Here is a 16,162-nt window from a genome sequence, read left to right as displayed (position 1 = left end):
TCCGTTCCAGAATGAGAAAGCTGCGGCTCGGGGGGCACCTCCCACAAGGGACCACGGCCAGGAAAAGCCCGTGTTCTTACCACATCACGCGTCCTCACACGGGGTCATCTCAGCCACCCACATAAACCATCGCTTCCAATTTTTCACTTATGTTTACTTTAGAATTATTCCGTTTTTCCCCTTATTTCTTCTTGTCACTGATTTTCCAACCGAGTCTGGCCACAGTTTATAAACACAAAGGATACTTATATACATATTTGTGTTTTGAAGGTCTGCCCCCCAGGACCTTACTTAGAAGGAAACCGCTTTTTTTCCCTTTTGCTGCTGTTTCCTTTTTCCATATCCAACTTCCCTAGTCTTTTCTGGTGACTTGTGTGTAACACAGTATGTCCCTCAGGGAGCTTCTATGACTGTGTGCTCAACACATAGCGTGCTGCTGTTCATAAAATAATATTAAATGCTGCCGCAATTTTAAGCTTTCAGCCATTAGCCAGTCAGAACTAAGTGATGTATTTGTCCTCCCCACTCACTGTCTTTTTATGTCGAGCTACTTCAAGCATATTACATTTACAAAGGCTAAACTCACGTTAAAAAATCACTTTGAGATACTTCACTGATCTGATAGCTGACTTGCGCTCACTCCTTCAAAGACTAGAAAGAGGTTGTTTCCTGTGGTGGTTTTCAGTTATTAAATCTCATTCTCGTCAACACTGTTTAGCAGGAACTGCTAACAATGAAACTGAGAAAAATAAACAGAAACATGAACAAATGACCTTTTATTTCAGAGATACAAAGGCGACTGTGTGCAGCAGTAGTCTGACGGGCAGGCCAAATTCTCGGGAGGAGGTAAATTCATGGTAACTGTCATGATGGCTGGCGGAAAAGAAGGTCAAGGAAGCAGAGAGATGAGACAGGGAAGGCTACAGCTAATAAATAAAAGTAGTAAGAGCTACATGGTTTCAATGTCATGACTTAAGTTTGTCCGGACATTCTCAATGGTATTAAAACCATAATTCTGTATAGTTACCATCAAAATTCTTGAAGTGCATTTTGTGCTCTTTTGCATTAGAAGTTGTCTCAAGGGATGTATAATCCTTACAAATAATTGAAACACCCTGTTTTATTGAAGGAGTTGTAAACTTTGCTCAGTTTGTCATGGGGCCCGACAAGCCTTTGGGATGGGTATCCTCTTTTAAGGTAAAAAGGTTGACGCTTTGGTTGGTACTAGCTTTTGAGGCAATGCTACTTGTTAACAGCATCTTCTTTTAATCCGGGGAAAATATTTACTAAAAATTTGTCTTCCAAAAAACAAGATCGGGTAGCAGCGGCTCCTTCCGCGGCGCTCCACGCCTGTCTCGTCGCCTGCCGCGGGCCGCCTGGGTGTGGAAAGACCCACACAGCTTACATCTGCACCTGCGGCCCTGCCGAGCCCACCATCTACCACGAGAAACATGTCTCCAATACTCACACTTGTAACAGGGACACTGCACATGATTTGTTATTAATGAAACAGTTTATTGGCTTTAAATATACATCAGTAAATTTTTAAATGTTAGTTTATGTTCTATCATAAAAGAAAACTGAACCAACACATCAGAGAAAGTGGAGGCTCAGCAGCATGATTTCAATATATTTTCCTGGATAAACAGATTTTTAAAAAAATGTATATGACTTTTTATCTAAGAAAAAAAGCTTCCTAAATTCAATGTTGAGAACTGAATTGTTTCTGACTAAACCCATAAAACTGGAGCTCATAAAAATAAAGGCACCATGTGGGCAGCAAGAGAAAAGAGAAAGAAATGAGGGAAAACAGATTTTAATATCAAGTGTAACAGCGTCGGCTGGTTTTGTTTGGTTTTGTTTCAGTCTATTTCAGGCAGGATTCTCTCTCTGCAACCCTGCAGATAAATCCTAGTGTTTCAGCTATAAGAAAGTTCTAAGAGTTCAGATATACAGATAAGCCAATTTTTAAAAAACCCTTTTCTTACAGTATTCTAAAGGCTTTTGAAGCATTATATAAATCTTTAAATTCCTATCATCCACATTTTAAGAAGTAAATCTACACTTTAATAAGGCACTCTTAAGATATAAAACAGTTTTGAAAACAATTCCCTTCTCCACTAGGGCTAACCCGTTCCTCTGCTACAGGGGCGGGGCGCATGTCCTCCCGGACCTAGTCAGTCTCTGGGCACCAACACAAGGCGTGGGCGCCTCAGACTGTCCTGAATTTACCTAAATAGCCGAATTCTATCAATGGGACTCTCCCATTCACTGATGAGACAGCTACACTAACAGAATTGTCCAAGTTTAATGGCAAATTTAAAACCAGTATCTTGCCTTTTCTGGAAATGCTTCCTTTGAACACAGAGCAGTGACTTCTATTAGCCCAGAGAGAACAGAATGAAGAGAACCCATGATGCCCATATCCTTCAGTCTTCCTCATGGGAGAGAGTCATAAAGGAACTCCACTTTCAATGACAACCTAAGGAATCATAGATAACCTGACACTGTAACTGTGTCTTAAATGTATGTATGTTATTGATGCTCATATCTTCCTCTTCTAAACAAAGAATTCAAATCCCACCATCCCTGTTGCTAATTAAAACAAACACCAAAGCTTACAACATAGTCATGCAACAACACAGAAAGCGTCTAGTGGAGCCGCCACTCTTTCCTAAGTGACAGAAAACGAAGGCACAAAAAGGGTCAGACTAAGCCTGAAATACAATTTCCCTATGAAAAAAGGGCAACAACTGTCCCGTCAGAGCAGGAGGAGTTAGAAATGTGGCAGTGGGAGTGTATCAAATTGAGGCATTGTTCTGGGCTGGGTCTTTGCTTCCGATGAGTAAAGAAGGACCTAAAAAGGAGGCTGTGAGGTGCTTCTTCCTTCATCCTTCTGGGGTGGCAGCACACGGTCAACTACTTCCCATAGAACTTTTTGTTGAGAAGGAAGATCAGAAGGTTGACGTTTACTTTAGCTCTATCGAATAATTTCATGACTGCAACTCCTTCATACTGTAGCTGCAGCAGGTCCTGTTCAAAAAAACATTTTGACAGTTAAGTCTGTGCCAGAAGAAAAGAGAGGACGCAATGTAGGCAGGGGTCCAGCAGGAACGAGGCATGCCTGGTGTGCCAGATGTGAAATGGGGTGAGAAAAAGTTCCCAACTATGGAACTGCCCACTGCCCAAGCACCCGGCGAGCTCGAGGAATAGGGCTTGTTGGTCAATTGAATTTTCTAGTACCTTTGGAGTTAAGAAGTCAAGAGGTTCATATCAAAGTACGCCGAACATGAAAAAGCCACATATTCAGGCATCACACACATTCATACTTTGTGTTTCAGAAGCTACAGTGATGCGCCTCCAGTTTGTGTGAGTGATGGCTCACTGGAGAAGGTGAAGGCATTTCGATCTGTGATGAGACACGCTAATCACTGAAAACAAGACACGGCCAGTAATGCTGTCTCAACAACGGGCCAAGTTCTATTTCACATGAGACAGCTTTTATATTCTAAAGGCAAGAGAAAACAAGAGGACAAGATGTTTCTTAGGAGCCTACTATGTGCTTGTCGTTGTAGAAGCACATTATACAGTGTCCTCTAAGTCCTGACAGAAGTCCTATGAGGTGTCATTATCCCAAGTTTAAAGATGAGGCTGCTGACAAGACATGGAAGCAACCTAAGTGCCCAGCAACAGACGAATGGATAAAGAAGATGTGGTACATATATACAATGGAATACTACTCAGCTGCAAAACAGAACAAAATCATTCCATTTGCAACAACATGGATGGACCTTGAGGGAATTATGTTAAGTGAAATAAGCCAGCTAGAGAAGGATAATCTGTGTATGACTCCACTCATATGAGGAATTTAAAAATGTGGACTAAGAACAGTTTAGTGGCTACCAGGGGAAAGGTGGGGTGGGGGGGATGGGCACAAAGGGTGAAGTGGTGCACCTACAACATGACTGACAAACATTAATGTACAGCTGAAATTTCATAAGATTGTAACCTATCATTAACTCAATTAAAAATAAATAAATAAATAAAAGGAGAGAGAAAAAAAAAAGATGAGGCTGCTGAGGCCCTGGGACAGCAGCGCGGAGTGGCCATTGGGAATCTGCATCTGACTCTTCCCACTGCCCTCCACCGTCCAGAACAAACTTAGGAAATCTAAGTGGCTCACCCCTAAATTTCAGAAGAGCAGTGATGAGAAAGCAAGAGGCAAAGGGCTTGAAGGGACCTCAGAAGTTCAACCAATTCATCTTTTGTAAAAATCCTAGCAGCTCCATGAGGACGAGGACCCTGGTGTGTCACCTGTGCCGAACATAATACCTCGCACCTGGCAGTCATTCCACGTTCCATCAATCTATGCATGGCTGAATACATTACCTGAGGCAGACTGGGCGGCCTACGTGAATTTGGTGACACTGAGGGACCAAAAGAATCTTTTTTTGTATAAGTACGTTAATTAGCCGTGTGCATCACAAAATCATTTCACATTTGTTCAGCCAACATGTTTTGAGGGTCGACTAGTCATCAAGAAGGAAACACAGAAATATGACTTGTCCTTAAAGAGTTCACAGTTTGGGAGGATGAGAGAGAGAGAAGTCAACATTACTGTTAACAGAGGCCATCTCTAAAGGTGATGGAAGCACAGGAGAAACCGACTGTGGCTGGGCTGGTCGGGGAGGCTCCAGCGGCGGGAACACCCGTGTGAGTACTCAATAAATGACAGAGGAAGAGAAGAGAAGGAGAGGGGAAGGAGGGCCCCCAATTAAGGGGGAGCAGAATGTGCAAAAGCCCAAATGCACGTTCAGAGAAAGGCACCTGCCCAGCCTGATGGGCTGCAGCTGTGCGAAGCAGTGAAGGAAAGAGTCGGACTGACGAGGAAGCACTCAATACACAAAGCTAAAGGAGTCTGGACCTTACCTAGGCATCCCTCAAGGCCCAGAGAGGTTTAATGCATAAAAATTAGAGATATGTCAGAATAAAAACTAGGAATAACTATGTTACAAAATGATTCACAGCAGAGTTCTTTTTGAATTTAAAATGACATTCAATTTACAGAGATGCAATCTACACACACCTTGTCAGAAATACACCTTTAAGCACCTACATCAAGTCAAAATGAGAAGAAAAACCCCACGAGATTTCAAGCTACTGAGAGGGCTTATAATTTTGTACTGTCGAGATTCATACTTAAGCATTTGTTCAAGTCCCCGGGATCAGCTCACTTCAGCGGCAACACTAAGTGGAAGCTTCAGACAAAGGCTTCCTGAAGACACACACATCTGCACACGCACTCTGGCATGGACCAGATGAGACCCACACAGACCCCCGCCTCCTCCCCCCGGTGTGGAGCCCAGCTCAGTGCTGACTGTGGACAGCTTTCCCCAGATGGGTCTCCTTTCTAAGGACTCTCGCAGCTTACAAGATCGGCGCTGCCTCCGACAGAGCACTTGGCCCTCTCTGGGGGAACCCACCTGATAATGTAACATAAACGTCTCCATCTGAACTCCCATGAATTTGGCTTTCACTTCAAAGTCGCCAACTTCTTCTGTTGGACTGATTTCAAAGATAACGTTTTTAAACCTGTTGGAACACAACATCATTAGGGTGTGATTTTCATCTTCTCTTATAAACATAGTCTGAGAAGTGGCGAGGAGATGAACAATGTCTCCAAGAGGGAAAGGAGTACAAAATAAAGGTGCAAAGGACTTCTGCGGGTGCGGGGCTGCTACTCTGAGTACCAAGCGCTCTGGGACTCGGGGAGGACGGCAGCCTCTCCCCGGAGCGCCTGCAGTCCACAGATGGAGCACCACTGAGGGAGGCCACAAACGGTCTCTAAGCAAGGCTGTCAGAGTTCTCCCAGCCTCCCATGGGGCCATTGCTGAGACCTGACGATAAAAGGAGAATCAAGAGGAAACTGGGCTGGAAGGAGAGGGAGGAAAGGGTGTGTGTGTGAATGCACACGTTTGAGGACTGGAAGAAGTGAGTAAATAAACAAAATGGGGTCGGAACAAAAGAACCAAGAGAGGAGGTTTTCTGGAAAGAGTAGGTGCCATAGATATAAATCGCTATTACTGAAAATGTTTGAGGTATCACTCGTTTTCAACATGTTAACATGCCGGCAAATTATATGGCACCAGAAGAGGGTGGGAATGTGCTGTCCCCAGGTGCTCAAAGTATATCACCCCAGATTTCCAGACTCAGCTGTGGAGCACCCGCATCTGCTGTGAACAGAGCTGAGAACCAGGAAGGATGCAGAAGAGGCCACTGAGAAGCTAAAGGAGAGTCACAATGTCCATGCACTAAAACACACGCATTTTACTCAACAGGAAATCCTCACAGGTTATCCCTTAAAGATATTTATTTCATGTATAAATAATTTTACTTTAACTAGTTTGGTTTGTTATCTGGTTTCTAAGCCCATAGTAGCAAATTAAAAAGTAAGAGAGGCAGAGGCTGGCCCCGTGGCCGAGTGGTTAAGTTCCCACGCTCTGCTTCGGCAGCCCAGGGTTTCACCGGTTTGAATCCTGGGCGCGGACATGGCACCACTCATCAAGCCATGCTGAAGTGGCGTCCCACATGCCACGACTAGAAGGACCCACAACTAAAAATACACAACTATGTACCGGGGAGCTTTGGGGAGAAAAAGGAAAAATAAAATCTTTGGAAAAAACAAAACAAAAAGCCGGAGTTCTTTGTATATTTAAAAAAAAAAAAAAGTAAGAGAGGCAAATAATGGTAGGCCCTTAACAGTAGGGAAAATAATGACAAAAAGAAGGGAAGACTCAATCATAAGTAGAAGATAAAAACAACCACAAAAAAAACACATAGCATTGGAGATTGGACTGGTGGTTACCATTGGGGGAGGGGGGAGGGCAAAAGGGGTGATTAGGCTCACATGTGAGGGGATAGACTATAATTAGTGTTTGGGCGATGAACATGATGTAATGTACACAGAATTCGAAATATGATGTACATCTGAAAAAAATTAAAAAAAAAAAAGAAGTGAAGGGATAATAAATATTATGTTATGGGACAGATTTGAAAAATGCACCAAGTGCTCAATCAAAAAATCCCCCAGGGGCTGGCCCAGTGGCACAGTGGTTAAGTTTGCACGCTCCACTTTGGCAGCCCAGGGTTCGCTGGTTTGGATCCCAGGTGTGGACCTACACACCACTTACCAAGCCATGCTGTGGTGGTGTCCCACATATAAAACAGAGGAAGAGGGCACAGATGTTAGCTCAGGGCTAGTCTTCCTCAAAAAAAGAAGAAAAAAAAAATCCCTCAAAAGACCAAGGTCCCCAATCGAAAAAAATGACCAGAGAAAATATAAGCCATAATTAAAAAAATAAGTCATGATGAAAAACACACACATACACAAACTCAATCAGAACTCTAAGAAAAGCAAAATTTAAAAATGAGATACTACTTTTTAACTACTGAATTCAAAAACATCAAAAATTATTTTATTACTCAATGATGGCAAGGAACTATGAGATAATTAAGCACTTTCATACACATTTCAGACACTACTGGACACATTTCAGACACTACTGGAAAGTACCCTGACAATATATATGAGCTAAAAATTCTTCTTCAGGGGCTGGCCCTGTGGCTGAGCGGTTAAGTTCGTGTGCTCCGCTTAGGTGGCCCAGGGTTTTGCCATGGGCACGGACATGGCACCACTCATCAAGCCATGCTGAGGCGGTGGTCCACATGCCACAGCTAGAAGGACCCACAACTATGTACCTTTGGGAGAAAAAGGAAAAAATTTTTTTTAATTCTTCTTCAACTGCTATGGAAAACAGTATGGCAGTTTCTCAAAAAATTAAAAACAGAACTCTCATATGATCCAGCAACCCCACTTCTGGGTATACATCCAAAAGTACTGAAAGCAGGGTCTTAAAGAGATGTTTACAATTCCATATTCATAGCAGCATCGTTCACAACAGCAAAGAGGTGGAAGCAACCCAAATGTCCATCAACAGATGAATGGATAAACAAAATGTGGTCTATCCATATAATGGAATACTACTCAGCCTTAAAAAGGAAGGAAATCGGTCACATGTTACAACATGGATGAACCATGAGGACATCACGCTCAGTGAAATGAGCCAAGTAACAAAAAGACAAGTACTGTATGATTCCACTTATATGAAGCACCTAGAGCAGTCAAACTCAGAGAGACAGAAAAGAGAACGGTGGCTGCCCAGGGCTGGTGGGGAGGGGAAGTGGGAGTTGTTTAATAAGTATAGTTTCAGTTTTGTAAGACGAAAAGGTTCTGGAGATCAGTTGCACAACAATGTGAATATACTTAACACTACCGAACGGTACACTTAAAATAGTTAAGATGCTAAGTTTCATGTTTTGTGTTTTTTGAATAAAAAAGAATTTTTGGGGGCTGGCCCTGTGGCCGAGTGGTTAAGTTCCCGCGCTCTGCTGCAGGCAGCCCAGTGTTTCGTCGGTTTGGGTCCTGGGTGTGGATGTGATACTGCTCATCGAACCATGCTGGGGCGGCGTCCCACATGCCACAGCTGGAGGGACCCACGACGAAGAATATACAACTGTGTACCAGGGGCGTTTGGGGAGAAAAAGGAAGAAAAATAAAATCTTTAACAAAAAAAAAAAAAAAAAAAGAATTTCTGACCAGAAATTCCATCTTTAGGCATCTATCATAAAAAAATAATCAGAAGTAGGATCAAAGATTTACATAAAAAGGCATGATCACATGTATAATAATGTAAAAAGTAAGATCACCTTAAATGTACAATAGATGAATGGTTGAATTAGAACTACATATGAAATATTATGTGGCCATTAAAAAGGATGCTTTCAAAGAATGTGAAAAATGCTCACAATATGTTATAAGAAAAAAGTTGGATACATGACTATAAACAGTATTATCCCAATTTATGTTAAAAAAAATACTAAGTATGTAGACAAGTAAGTGGGTTGTTGGATAATCTTTATGTGAATAGAGGCACAGAAGAAAATATACTAAAATGAGGCTGGCCCGGTGGCACAGCAGTTAAGTGCGCACATTCTGCTTTGGCGGCCCAGGGTTTGCCAGTTCGCATCCCGGGTGCAGACATGGCATCGCCAGGCACGCCATGCTGTGGTAGGTGTCCCACATATAAAGTAGAGGAAGATGGGCATGGATGTTAGCTCAGGGCCAGCCTTTCTCACCAAAAAGAGGAGGATTGGTAGCAGTTAGCTCAGGGCTAATCTTCCTCAAAAAAAAGAAAGAAAAAGAAAATATACTAAAATGATTTCAGTGGTTATCTTTGGCTTGCAGGATTATAGTTGCTTTTTCTTTATGCTTTTCCATATTTTCAAAGTTCAATAATCAATACATATTATTTTAGAATCAGAAAAACATAAAAATTTCCTTTTAAACAAAGTTTTTTGACTTTTTACACAGACACAGGAACAGAAAGCTCAGCTGCCTGAGATCACAGGGCTGACTGAGATGGTGCTTAATAAATGCTCGCTAATGACAGCTGGGCCAGGACCCGAGGGAGGACGGAAAGGTCAGCCTGCGTGTCACGTGCAAAGCAAGCCACAAGTGGAGTAAACTCATCTTCTTGTTATTCTTGTTTATTCTTGGCTTAGACATAGAAGAAAAGGCTTCCTTCTTAAAGAGGAAAAATTAGGACGGGGCCCACACGGGCAGGTGTAAACCCGTCCTGAGACAAGCGTTCCACAAACAAGGAAAATAAGGACTTTCCTTCTGTGACAGACAAATCAAGTCTATTAGGCCAAATTCTGCACATAAAGATATATATATAAATAGACAGAAAATACCAAAATGACCACTCCAGATAAGAAAAATAAAGGCAATAAGATAAAGATGTGATAAACCCAGAAATAAAAAATCAAGGCATAAAACAAAGTGAAAAAGTAAACACTCACTGGTTCACTTGCAGGTCCTCAATTTCCAGAAGAACTCCTTTTTCATGCAGTCTTGCTGCTGTGTATTTCAGAGAAATCTTTTTGCTTTTCTTTCCTTTCATTTCCCTAGGCTTCTTGGAGACCCTGTAAAAATTGCATCATGTTACTTTCTATAAGTAACTATCCACCATAAGTCTGTTGGTAATTCAACGATATGAGATCAAAAAGCAAACTTCTGGGGCCAGCCCAACAGTGTAGTGGTTAAGTTTGCACACTTCGCTTTGGCAGCCCAGGGTTCATGGGTTTGGGTCCCAGGTGCAGCCATACACACCACTCCTCAAGCCACACTGTGGTGGAGTCCCACATACAAAACAGAGGAAGACTGGCACGGATGTTAGCTCAGCGACAATCTTCCTCAAGCAGAAAGAGAAAGACTGGCAACGGATGTTAGCTCAGGGCCAATCTTCCTCACACAAAAAAAGAGCAAACTTCCCATACACAAGCATAAACAACATACCAATTCTAAAATGGCAAATAAATGTTGGGATTAGCCTAAGAAACATCTCTGCAAAACTGGGCAAACATTACTAAATTGCTTTTGTCTTTAATTTATATCTGAGAGCACACCATGAATCTGACAGTGTCTTAATCCTGCTATGCCCCTCTTGGAACCTAAGCTCCTACGAGTCAGTGTGAAGGCTTCTCATGCCAGCCTGAGGGAACCGTCCTGCATCCCAGAGAAGTTGCTCTAAGCCCCTCAGCTGTGGAGGAAAAAATAAAAATATCTCATAATAAAAGAGTTGAAGCCAGCATAGCAATTACAGACAAATGGGAGCAAAGAAAAAGAAACAGATGTTAGGAGGCTACTGGGATAATCAAATTGAGAAGCGATAAGAAAAGCAAGCAACGGGGGCTGGCCCCGTTGCTGAGTGGTTAAGTTCGTGCGCTCCGCTGCAGGCGGCCCAGTGATTCGTCAGTTCGAATCCTGGGCGCGGACATGGCACTGCTCATCAAACCACGCTGAGGCGGCATCCCACATGCCACAACTAGGAGGACCCACAACGAAGAATATGCAACTATGTACCAGGGGGCTTTGGGGGAAAAAAAAATCTAAAAAAAAAAAATATCAAAATCACAATTGTACAAAACTTCTGACCTAGCAATTCCACTTTTGGGAATTTACCTTAAAAAATATGCCCACATTTGCAAAATGACAAATATGTACAAGAGGTTATTTGTTGCAGAGTCTTTTCTAATAAGTAACTGGAAACAATGCAAATGTCTATCAACAGAGGACCTTGATTAAATCAATTGTTATACCTATCCAGACAATGGAGTACCATGCAGCCATTAAAAAGAAATGAGAACCTAGCTCTGTCTGCTGAGAAGGCCTAGAAGCAATGACGATTCCACGGGAAGGAGCACACCTCGTGCCTAGATCTTGGTTTCCAAATACCATTCCTCATTAGAAGGAACCAGGGATGCTTGGAGAAATAGCTCATTCCAAGTCTGGGGAGGGGACAGTACAAGTTGAACCAGAAACATCTTGTGCCATAAAGTCCACAAGTGCTCAAAGAACGATGGAGACATGTGAAAAGGACACAGGAGCCAGCTCTGCAGGCAGGGTTGGGTGGACCTGATTTTTATCCCTTCACATGAGCTCTGCCTCACTTCAGCAAGTCTTTCAAGGAGGGAGAGAAAGAGAGAGAGAGAGAGAGTGGAGGCAGAAGAGTAAGTGAGCCAGAGAGAGGGGAAGCTGATGGGGCAAAATGTTAAAAACAGGTGAATCCGGGTGAAGGGTACGTGGGTGTTTATTTTTTATTCACTCAACCTTTCTGAGGTTTGAAAATTCTTAAAATGAAAGGTTAGGAGTAAAAAATAAACTAAGCCTACAAGTAGCACCTGCACTTTGCAACTCAGCTCTCTGGGTTTTCAGTTCACTCCCTGTAAAATGGGCACACGGATGGTCTGTGGCTGCATCCGACTTTCCTCGGCAGCTGGGAAAATGTCAGGTCTGGGATCTCGTCCCCAGGACGTATAGAGAAGGCCAGGGAATCGAAATGTTTATAACACTGCTAACGTGATTCTGAGGCACATCCAGGTTTGGGGACCACTAGATTATCTCCTTCCATGATTCTTTAATTTCTAGGGCCAAGAAGATATTTTGGAACAAAGGATGCTTAGCAATAAGCATCTTTGAAATCCTCCACACATTATTTATTTACATCCTACAATAACAAGTGGAACCAGGAAATTCTGCAAATGCCAGAAGCAAAATAAAGAACTGATGCAATAAGTAGATCCAGTGTGTTTTAACTAAAAGTTGCCAATGTCACTTCAGTTGCCTCTACTTCTTTTTCCTCTGACATTAATTTTTTTTTTTTTTTTTTGAGGAAGATTAGCCCTGAGCTAACATCTGTGCCCATCTTCCTCCACTTTATATGTGGGACGCCTACCACAGCATGGCTTGCCAAGCGGTGCCATGTCCACACCTGTGATCCGAACCTGTGAACCCCGGGCCGCCGAAGCGGAACGTGCGCACTTAACCACTGCGCCACTGGGCTGGCCCCAAACCTCTGACGTTGCTTCTTTAAAAAAACACTCACTTGCCCTTGCTGGCTAAGTTGTCCAAGCAGGTTTTGATGTAGCTTTTATAGTAATCCACTTGCTCGCCATAAAAGGTGGCCTTAGAGTTCAGAGCAGCATACGTTTGTTGCAATTTCACCAGCTCAGCCTTTCTCCTCTGTCGGTATCTCCGCTGATTCCGAATGTCCTGAGACATAATTATTAAAATTAGGAAAATAGTGCCAGATACCATATGTTTCTTGAATCATTAACACTAGAACCCAGCAGCGCTTAACTTTGCCTTGCATGACCACACATTCTTAATAGGCAGCAATTTATGTTCAAAAATAAAGAAATTCAGATCTCATCAGTTTTTTTCCCCATTTGTATTTTCTAAAGGTAGGGAACTGTGTTACTTTTACAGACTTCTACATTCTTAGAATTTACTTGCAAAGCTGGTTTAAACCTCTTAAATATGTTGTCAGGAGAGGGAGAAAAAGATAATTTTACTCTCTCAGTGACGAAGCTCCCAGGTGTGCACGGCACTGTCTCAGTGCAACAGCAGAGGACACGTAAACCCTCAGCCCACCCCAGAGGCCCTTTCTTGAGAAGATTCACACAAATCAAGGACTTGATGACCAACTGATGTGAACTTATATTTCATGGTAATCGTTAAAAAGATCTGGAAGAAGTCTTTAAGGCCAAAGACAAACTGAACGCAGGCAGCACTAACGCGGGGCCTCTCCCTATTAATTTAGGCAGTGGATTAAGTCATCAAGGGGCGGGCAAGGTCCTTGTGCTGCAAATCAGAAACAATTCTGCAGGAGAGGACACTAATTTGCCCATGAACTGAAGGCGGCTTGCTGTCATCTGAACAGCCATTGTCTCTTTACGAGCCTCTGAGACAGCCTTAAACTCAGCCAGGCCATCAACGTGCCCCACGTGCAGTACCCTGGCAATGTCGTTGATCAGTTCCTGGTATCTGTTCTTTGGGTCCACGGTCCCAAGCTCTGTCAGCTTCTTCAAGCCCGACTGGATCTTCTCCTTCTTCTCCTGAAGAGTGAGGTTGTTGTCTTCCTTTACAAATTTTGACTTTTTCATCTTGTCAGGAGTTTTGGCGTCACGAATAGCACGTCTCTGCATGGCCCTCTGATGTTCTGCTTCCTACAGATAAGAAGAAGAAGTTCCTGGCAAATTCACCACACTCATCTGAAACCTGAATTTATATAGCGTATCCACACCTGAATTTATATAGCTCTCAAACTCCATTCTGGAAACAGAGGGGAACAAACTGACCGCTGACAAGTGACAGACAGAGAAACTGCACGGAGCAGAGGAGATAGATGCATCAATGAGACCACATGGCTTCCTCCTGGACTCAGGGATGGTCAGGAGATTGGGCTCTACTGGCTACAAAATCCCTTTTTTTCCCTACCACATTTGGGACATGGAAGCCGTTGCATTTTATCTGAAACTCAGCTCAACGAATGTTGTAGCGTCACCAGTGCTCAGTAAATCCCTGCTAACTCTTTTCGCTGCTTTGTCCAGGCTGAATCACGCTCAAGCCTTCTGTCTGCTTTCAAACATGCTGCAAACACCAGTATCTTGAAAATAAAAAGACCTTGGCTTGGTCCTGCTATCTTTCCTAGTCAACACGCAACATTCGTCCATTATGTCCCTGCCCAACATATGATTCACACTTGCTATTCCATTCTTCCAGCACCTTCTCCTTTAATTCCTAGCAATCTGGCTTCTGCATCTACTGCTGTCATTACCAATTACCATTCTCCCCAGCCCAAATCTAGTGCCTTTTCTTAGTTGTCACCTTGCTCATCACCTCTGCATTTTCTCCTTGCCCTAAGCATGCGTTTGGTACCTCCAAGTGACCCATGGTCATTTTGCTGCAACTGTTCACTCTCAACGCTTCAAAGATCACCTCTGTGCTGACAGATCCCAAAACTACCGAAGGTTCTGGTACCGTATCTGGAACTATTTGTGCTGGGATGTTTACATTTGGAACAGCTTGTGGTTCCTCCCACGCTGGAGCGATTCCCTCTTCCTCTAACGTCAAGACTACTCTGCATCACGTAACGCGAAGAGCAGGAACTCTGGACTCAGGCAGAACTGGATCCAAGTCTGGTTCTGCCACTACCGGCACGTGATCTTGGGCCAGTTGTTTAACCTCTAAGGGCCTTGGTCTCCTCCTCTGTAAAATCAGGAGGCCAGGACTCCCCGCACAGGGATAGTGTGAGGATTAAATGAAACAACATCGGTGAAAGCGCCCAACCAACAGGGGGTTCTCAACAAAGACTGGTTCCTCCTTCTCTCCTTCCATCTTCCTTCTGGGTTAAACAGGCGGCAGTTACTGGCTTTGCCTCTCTTCTGCCCCTCACACAAATGTATTCAGTAATCAAACACAGCATCTGAAAGCTGGGAATTCATTTAACACAGTGGTTTCCAAATAGTCCTCTGTGCAGCCTGAAGGGTTTCCCAGAGGGACCACAGGGTCCTAGAGGGCGAGGTTCCGAGACCTCTATTCCTGGTGCCACCAGAGCAGCTCCAATTTTACCTGTTTATTGGGGTCCAAGTAACTGCCGTTTCATGAAAAGGACTCCTCTGCCCGAAATTTGAAAACGAATGACTTGATCTACTTTTCTCATTTTATAAATGCGAAATGGGAGTCTTAAACATGAAGTGACTCAGCCATCCCTTCCCACTGCCATCCACCCCCAACCAACTGGGCCGGGGACCTTATCACACACCTGGATGACTCAACTACCATCTGCTCTGACAGCGCTGCCAACTCATCAGTACTCAGGGCTTCCCAAGGTGACAAAGGCTCTTTACTCCCCTCTCTCTGGTGCCCAATTCCTGTCCAGGTTTTGGGTTCTATACAATTTGTTCTCCTGTTTTATTTCTCTCTGCTCACCTTCACCCTCGTCTTCAGCCTAGAGAAGGAAGTCTGGTCACGACACGCCCGTCCCTCCTCTGTGCCTCTGTTCCCGTGGACTGCCCTGCCTGGGCTCTCTCATCTCAGGTGCACGCCAAACCCCATCTGCTCTTTCTAAGGCTCACTCAGGTCCCACTGCTTCCTGATGCTTCGCTCCTCACTGACCTCTTTCCTGAACTTCCAGCATTTTTATAGCAAACACTACAGTTAATTTTTAATGGTTTTCTAATTGTTTCAGATATAGATATCACATTTCCCCAACTGAATCATGAGTTCACTGAATTTAGGAGCCACATCCTGTGCTTTTCTTCTCTCTACCAAGGCACTTAAAAGTCTAACTACATGGCATTCAATACATCACTGGGCAGACTCACTGATTCTGCCTCAGGTTAAATTAAAACACACATGCTGCAGTGAGTGCCGTGCCCTAGGGACGTCTGCCTCTGGATCTAAGAACCAACAGCTTTCTCAGCAAGTCCCAACCACCACCATCCTCCAGGCCACCCCAGTTACCACCTCTTGTTGTCGGCATCCCACTCAACTCTGGCACGTGCCTATCGCGGGAGCACCTAGGTACCTTGTTACAGTATATGTTAAACCCCTAAATTTTACCTGTTCACTGGTAGCTGGTGTCTCCAGGATTTCAGTCAAGGTCTCTCCGGGCTGGAACCGGATGACATCCACAATTAAACGCTTTGTGCTGAAGGGAGAGGGGGAAAGCATTTAAACATTACCAGCTGTTCTACT

At 43.6% G+C, this 16,162-nt stretch overlaps 1 protein-coding gene across 3 annotated transcripts in view; it reads right to left on the bottom strand.

Moving 5' to 3' along the window:
* Positions 1 to 761: 761 nt before the first annotated feature.
* The window catches only part of IQGAP1 (IQ motif containing GTPase activating protein 1), a 94,142-nt gene continuing 78,741 nt past the window's right edge, over positions 762 to 16,162 (bottom strand). For all 3 annotated transcript variants that reach the window (XM_044760976.2, XM_070494839.1, XM_070494841.1), the window contains 6 exons: positions 16,028 to 16,115; positions 13,417 to 13,629; positions 12,507 to 12,673; positions 9,922 to 10,044; positions 5,484 to 5,592; positions 762 to 3,033 (listed from right to left, as the gene is read on the bottom strand). In XM_044760976.2, coding sequence (XP_044616911.1) covers positions 2,920 to 3,033; positions 5,484 to 5,592; positions 9,922 to 10,044; positions 12,507 to 12,673; positions 13,417 to 13,629; positions 16,028 to 16,115 — 814 coding nt within the window. In that variant the 3' untranslated portion in view covers positions 762 to 2,919. The remainder of the gene's footprint in view (positions 3,034 to 5,483; positions 5,593 to 9,921; positions 10,045 to 12,506; positions 12,674 to 13,416; positions 13,630 to 16,027; positions 16,116 to 16,162) is intronic.

Source organism: Equus asinus, chromosome 2 (genome assembly GCF_041296235.1).
Source record: "Equus asinus isolate D_3611 breed Donkey chromosome 2, EquAss-T2T_v2, whole genome shotgun sequence".
Taxonomy (NCBI): domain Eukaryota; kingdom Metazoa; phylum Chordata; class Mammalia; order Perissodactyla; family Equidae; genus Equus; species Equus asinus.
The sequence above is the reverse complement of the archived record's forward strand: the minus strand, read 5'-3'. Positions and strand labels throughout refer to the sequence as shown.